Raw genomic sequence first — 7,500 nt, 5'->3', positions numbered from 1 at the left:
TGTGCCCATTTGTTCACCCATTGGCTGCTGGTTTGAAAACGAGGTGTGTTCAGGCGCATTTTTGGCGCGTTGCTATTTTGAGGCAACTGAAATAGACTGAGCCATTGACTAACTGAAACCTGGTCTAAAGTCAATGGATTATATTGGCAAACGCAATGTGATTTTTTTGTAATTTAAAGAGCGCGTTAGTAATGTGCGCCTATAGGCGGGTGCACAATGCGCGTACACTTTGTCCCGTAGATGGTCTGCTTTAACCTCGCGCACAACAGAGCCATTTCCTCGCTATAGAAGCGTTTAGCTTTTCCGCTTGCAAATTCCGTCATGTAAATAGCGAATCCGCCATAATGCGAGCGCAACTGGTTTTTAAAGCGAATGGGAGATGAGACTCTGATCGTTTTATTGCACGTTACGCCCAAAACACACCCATTACTCATTAAGAGAATAGGTACAACCCTTTTAGACCATGCGCCGGGTGCACCGACCATTTTTCCCGTCATTAAACTAGCAAAAGTGGATTTGGGTGCATTTGCGCCGTGCACTTTAGACTATGCGCTTGTTAACATAGGGCCCATAAACTCACAAATCTGAGGAAAAAAGTCAGTTGTACAGTTATAAAGCGAGTTATACATTTGAAATTGCAAGAAAAAAGTCTGAATTGTGAGATAAAAAGTCACAATTACTTTCATACAATTATTTAAAATAAAATTATTCTGTGGCAAAAACAAGCTTCCCTACAAACAGAATGCAGAATGCTAATCGAATTTGAATGGAACTAAAATGATTTAAAACTCAAAGAAATTCATAAAAATGTCTTCTTTTAAATAGAAAAAAAAAGAGATTGTCAAGAAAAAAACTTGTTTGCTTGTTTGTTTGTTTGAAATGTTTGAAATAAAAAATATTTTGAAGAATTGAAGATTTATAGGCCTTACGGATAGATAGATAGATAGATAGATAGATAGATAGATAGATAGATAGATAGATAGATAGATAGATAGATAGATAGATAGATAGATAGATAGATAGATAGATAGATAGATAGATAGATAGATGTTTATTATGAGAAAATTTGTGTTTTTTTACCATAATGCATCTAGAGACCTCCTAAACAAAATTAGAAACCTTTAAATTAGCATAATAGGTACACTTTAATCACTCCATTTAATTTAATTGTTGATTTAAAAGAAAATAAATAGAATATTAATACATATTAGAGCCTTAATGTATTAAGTTTAAATGTAATTTTGTAATTAGCACTTCTTCAGTTATGATGCTTTTGGGCAATAATTCTAAGATGATTCATGCTAATGAATTAAAAAATGAGACACTCATCTGCACAATACTTTATTAGTAATTCAAAATCGTATGCATTGAACAAAATTAAAAACAAAGATTCAAACTGCGATCTGTTACAATACTTGATTTCGGTCTATGACTCCCATTTCCCGTTCAACACAACGTCAAGGAAATACAGAAAATGACTTTTAAAATGTTCTATAGTTTCTTATTGATTGTTACACTAGTTAGGAATGATAAAAAATATAATACTCGATCATTAGTGCTATATTAATCTAGAGCAAAAACTAATACAGAGCTGTAACACAAAACTGAAATGCCTCAGGTTACATAAGTTTTACTATGATTATATAGTGCCATGAACAAAACAAGTACAGGCTACACTACCACTAGCAGCAGCAATTGCACATCAACAGTCTCGGGGATAAAGGGGTTAAAACACTAAACCTATTCATGCCAAGCCAGAATGGCACGAATTGCGCTTCTATCTTGAAAAAAGCCACTGAGACAAAAAGAAAATCCCAATTAAGAAAGTCCATTTGTCAAAAGAAACAACAATGTTGCCTAAAAGGGATTCTGAAACCCCAAAACCAAGAAAAATTGTTGCGAGTTGTGTTGAAATTCTACACGAATAAGACCGTTGTCTCTGTCCTTATTTTAGCATCTGTACAGACTTTATGCAGGAGAACTCGAACTATTCTTTCACTATATTTAGTAATAAACGCTGGAAGTACTGTCAATAGGTCCATCATTTGTCCATGTTACATTGATTCCTCTTGGTGGCATCATGACAATAAGAGGAGTGGACGAGACAATCTGCATGTACAGATGCTGGGCCTGTATATATTAAAGAAATAGGCATGTCTATTTGTAGACAATCCTAATGGGATAAAACAAAATCTTACTGGATTACCTCAAATTCTGAGAAACGTTTACTAAAAGAGGCTTGGGGAAAAGAATAGGCGCCTCAGTTCATCCATCCTTCTTAGATGATTCACATTTGATCCAGTTTGGATTTGGTTCTGAATCATCAGCGCTGAGTAAAATCCTAAGAGTAGAAAAAGAGTTTTGTTTGATCCACACAGGAATGGCTCTGAATTTGATTAGAAATCCATCAGTATTCAGTAAGATTTTATTGGATCGACTGATCGATGTCTTTTCTCCCAGAATTTCATTTTTATGAAATATAATCTTATTTGATTTGTTGAGGATTGCTTTTTAACCCAGTTTGGATTGGATCTTGGATCAGTTTGGGGTTTTTTTTTGTATCTTTTTTTTTCTTCTTTGAATCCAGTAAGAGTTTATTGATTAATAAATAAATAAATAAATAATGTTGAATCCAGTAAGAGTTTATTGATTAATAAATAAATAAATAAATAAATAATGTTATCCAGTAGGAGCTTTTTTTTATTCTTAGAGGGTATTATGTTTGATATCGTTGTAATTAACTCCTAATTATGATAGAACTTCCATTTGCATTCAATAAAATCCTGTTGGATTAACCCATTAATGCCTTTTTATTTCATTTCATTTCATCCAATAGGCTCTTTTTCAATTCTCTCATCTGATCCCATTAGGACTATCTCCAAATTAGCTATATGATAGGAAATTCCACAATCCGCATAGTCTTTTCTCCACTGAGACCGTTCATAGATTTCTTTCAAAGACTCCTCCGGGATCTATATGATGAAAACTTATCAACTGTAATGCTTATACAAAGAATCGATATATTCCGTGGGTAATATCATATGAATACATAGGATATGTACAGTGTCTTCCCGAAGCTGGCACTGCGTTATCAAGACACAGCGACCGATTCCAACAAGTTCTCATCCTTCGCCTGTCCCGAGTGTCCCATGTCCTCTGTCACGCCAGGATCCTCCGTGTTTGGGTCAGTTTTCCGCACTGCCGTGGGGGGTCTCACCATGATGCACTGCCGGACCACCGGCTTGCCTTTGCCCGCTTTGGGACTGCGGTTGTCGCGCTCGTATTCCTCCTGGGCTTTCTGTATCTTGCGCTTTTTCATCTTGCTTTTGTGAAAGTGGAAGGTCGTGATGGACACGGCTATTATCCCAATGATCATCGCGATGAGCACGAAAAGCACGACGGTGGATGAGAACGCCTGGAACAACTGATCCACCCGGTCAAAGCAGGTGCCATTGTTGGTCCGAGCGGTTCCGTTTAAGGCACAGTGGGGAATGGAAAGCGCCAGTCTCTCCAAGGTCCGGGCACTCATTTAGTCCGGTTCGGGCTGTGTCTGTATTGCAGGGAAGAATTGAGATGAGAGCGAAAAGAAATGTCCACCCCTGCGAATGCGCGCGCTATATTGCATTCATTTCTCTTGGGGGGGAAACGAGTCCACCTAAAATAGATCCAATGAGGAATCCAGGGTTAGAAAAGAGCATGTGGGGGTTTTAGCGTTACAATTCTAGTCACGTTGGAAATCGTCCTTTAAAACACTTTCAAAACCCAACACCTTTGACGCATACAGAATGTGTTTAAGAACAAAAGCGATCTCATTCGTACAGGGCGCGCGCGCGCTCGTCGCTATAACTTTGTGGCGTATGCGCGCAAATAATGCCGCTATATTCCCTTTTCGCAAAGCTATTCTTTTACAATTACAAAAGGCATATATCTGTTTCAGCATTCATTTCTCAACTGCGGCATTCCTTCAGATCAGCCAGCAGAAGCAGGGCTGTTCATCAATTAGATGCTGTCTGAAGAAAACCATAAAGTAGCCCATACGCAGGAAAAATAAATAACTAGCTTCTCCAGACACATGAACATGCGAAGATCTACATTGAAACCGATAGTTTACCTGCCTCTACTGTAGGGATGTCTCTGCTCCGGAGGCGAAGACCGCTCGTGGTTGCAAATTGTGGAGAAAAAGGAGCTGAATCCAGCCAATCGCTGAGGCTCGCAATGACGTATCGCTTTGAGGATCCAAACGCTCCAGCAACCTCATTCAGAGACGTACAGTATATATGTTCAGATGACAATCCAGGGTTTGATATTCTCATTTATGGGGGTTACACAAGGGTATGTGCTGTCAAAAAACGTCCCTTCCCTGCATTTGTCTGATGCACCCGCATTTATAACGCACACACTCTTAAAAATAACGTTCCAAAAGGTGGTTTTCACAGAGATGCCATTTTTGATTCTCAAAAGAACTTTGCAGAGAACAGTTATTAAAAGAAAAGAAAAAAAATCATCGTGTAAAGAACATTTTAACTGTCTAAATAACATGTTTATTGTGCTGTAAATAATTGGATGGAAGGTTCCATGGATTAGAATAGCCTACTGTTCCTTCATTAATGAATAACTACACAGGAACAAATGAATCACACACTATTAACATTCTACTATTAACTAACAAGAAACTCTGATTAACAAATTAGTAAGTAATAGCACTCAGTTGAATGTGGTAGTTCACTATTAGCTAATCAGTTTTTTTCATAGCTCCCAGAGGTTCATAATTAACATGAATAATGCATCATTTATGGTAAAAGGTAATGGTAACCCAGTAGTAATGACTCAAGTGTTACTACATCATTCTAAAGGATCTACTAATAATTTGGATCAGTATTCTAAAGTGAAAAACATGATATTGACTGAAGCTTATGAGATTTTTGTAAGATTTTGAATAGTAATTCCTTCAGATGGATTTGTTAACACTTGAGTCATTACATGATCCCATGATCTTCACTTTAGAATACTGATCCAAATAATTAGTAGTTCCTTTAGAAGGATGTAGTAACACTTGAGTCATCACTATCCAAAACCTTGCGATATTAGTAATCATGTTTTTCACTTTAGAATACTGATCCAAATTGTATCCTTTAGAAAGATGTAGTAACACTTGATTCATTACTAATGGGTTATCGTTACCTTATATTATACATTATGCATTAGTAATATTAATTATGAACCTGTTATTAGTAGTTAGTAGTCTTCAGTGAGGTATGAAAAATAGTAGTTACTGATTAGCTAATAGTGAACATTCGATTGAGTGCTATTACTTACAAGTTTGTCAATCAGAGTTTCTTGTTAGTTAATAGAATGTTAATAGTGCGTTAATCATTTGTTCCTGTGTAGTTATGCATTAATGAAGGAACAGTATTCTAAAGTGTTACCGAACCTTTTTAAGGGTGTATAGGGCAGGGGTGCCCAAACTGTGTGCTTAGTAAGACCTTGATTAGCTGGTTCAGGTGTGTTCATGCCTACCTAGCTAACAAAATGATGTTCTATAAACATTTTGCTAACGTTCCCATTACGTTATGAAATGGTAATTACTGGAATTTTTGCATGGAATAATGCCACCAGTCTTAAAACCAAACTTGACCTGCACAAGTCTTTTGTGAGATTCAGCTCGGCAAAAACTCTCTGAAGCTCCGAGTTGTCAAGTATAATGTTCAACCGTCCGTAATGAGAAATGCTTGCGTTGGCTCTCGGGAACCTCGCAATATGCTGGGATTCAGTACGAGGTGTTGTACCCTTCAAGTTAAAGTTTGTTAATGAAATCCAACACACCGTTTTACACGACCGTCCCTCATGTACCACTCCTAAAGACGGAGCATTTTAATCGTCCCACTAATCTATTCCAAAGGCCTATCCAAACCCATTGAGATTAATTACTACATCATTTGTTCTGTGCTGGATAAATGTGCAAAGTGACCTCTATTATCACTCCACCTGCTCAACATCTTCTGTCAATTAATCTTTCAGAATCCAGTGCCTCTGATAATCGCTGGAGTGACCAAATTATTCATTTCAGCACGTCAGGATTTCAACCTCTGATGTGCCGGATTATTGACAAAATCTATGCAATTACTTATTTAAGAGATCAGATTTAAAATTGTACCTATATGATAAAAACTCGTTAAAAACCTAGTTAATGTGTCAGTAAATTGGCCAATGCCACCAACATAAAAAGTGTGTTTGTCATCTGTGAGCCACATACATTGGTCAAAATGTTTTGGAAATATTTGTTATATACAAATGTCATGTTTTTTCTACTTTTTTGTTGACACTCGCTGATTTATATTATACAAGAATGTGAGTTTTGTCTAGCTGAATGCTCTTGTGTCTCACACTGAGCTTTTTAGATACAGGATCAGACAGGTAAACATTTACTGGAAAACGTCAAAACTGAAGTACACAAAAAAAGAACTAAAATGAATGTACTGTATAAATACAAATGCATTTTTACAGTACTGCTGTAGCTGCTGCTGTTTGTGAAGAGTTTGACAGTTTCACGGAGAATCAACTCATCAGTTTTGATCAACATTTAGTTATTGTCCAAATTGTGCAGTATTGTACTGTAAACAAAACACATGCAATTTGCTTAAATCAATAAGAAATTCAAATCTGATGTGAACAAGAATCTGATTGTTCAGAGATCTGAACTTGTTGTTTTGAGAGAGTTTTATACCTCTTAAGATATAACTTAACTTAAGGTATAGCCATTGCTAGGCATGTTCCCCATACCTTAGGAAGCTGCTTAAGATAAACCTTCTTACGTGTGACGTTACCCGGCGCTGTCCGTGGCGATGGTGCTGAATTGGTTGATATCGATGGCTCGAGAATCAATCATTCTCTCGTGCAGGGGCTGTTTATGTGAGAAAGCGGTGTTCTTTATAAAAGAAGCACTTCAGAAATAGTTGAAATTGCATTTATTAGGACACATGGGATATTATAAAAAATAATCCAAACTATAATAGCCTATAATAGCCTAGCCTACATATTTTAAAATTGTATCATATTGCTGCCACAATAACCATTTCAAATTTTTACGTGCTTTCTTCTCTTTCCCATTTTTGTTCGCTGAGGTGGAGCTGCGATGAAATATTGTTCTTGGAAATACTTTCCAGCATTTCAGTAATAAAAGTGTACATCTTACGTACGGTGCTCGGCAGTGATCAAAAAGGATTTAAACAGTGAATTTTGAATCTCTTATTGGAAACTCAGAGATGTGGATTCAGACGGCAATTAAATTTCCACACGACCTGTTTGTCAAAAAACAGCAGGTACTAATTTGGCCAGGGATTTTTACGTGGGTTGGGTGAGAAAAAACACTGATATTATGGATTCGGACGGCACTAAAATTACAGACTTACCCCTGTAAATGTTTAAAATACCGTACGAGTCCATGAGAAACAATTAGCGTCCGAATAGGACTTAACTGACAGTAGCCGATGCTTTCACTGG

The 7,500-nt window shown here is 36.9% G+C and overlaps 1 protein-coding gene across 2 annotated transcripts; it reads right to left on the bottom strand.

Moving 5' to 3' along the window:
* Window positions 1-2,630: 2,630 nt before the first annotated feature.
* Window positions 2,631-4,249, bottom strand: LOC311297097 (uncharacterized protein C11orf87 homolog). Of its 2 annotated transcripts, none has more exons than XM_084419209.1 (2): window positions 4,112-4,249; window positions 2,631-3,655 (listed from the first exon to the last, which is right to left on the bottom strand). In XM_084419209.1, the coding sequence occupies exon 2, from the start codon at window positions 3,527-3,529 to the stop codon at window positions 3,092-3,094; it is 438 nt and encodes a 145-aa protein (XP_084275335.1). In that variant the 5' UTR covers window positions 3,530-3,655; window positions 4,112-4,249; the 3' UTR covers window positions 2,631-3,091. The 2 variants fall into 2 exon arrangements, with proteins under 2 accessions (XP_084275335.1, XP_084275336.1); XM_084419210.1 differs by having other exon boundaries at window positions 4,116-4,199.
* Window positions 4,250-7,500: the final 3,251 nt, after the last annotated feature.

The sequence above is a fragment of the Rutilus rutilus genome, assembly GCF_951802725.1.
Source record: "Rutilus rutilus genome assembly, chromosome: 9".
NCBI classification, from domain to species: domain Eukaryota; kingdom Metazoa; phylum Chordata; class Actinopteri; order Cypriniformes; family Leuciscidae; genus Rutilus; species Rutilus rutilus.
This window is presented reverse-complemented; position numbering and strand designations above follow the sequence as displayed.

Coding starts and splice junctions, on each gene's coding strand:
- LOC311297097 (XM_084419209.1), bottom strand. CDS start 3,529: ATGAGTGCCCGGACCTTGGAGAGACTGGCGCTTTCCATTCCCCACTGT.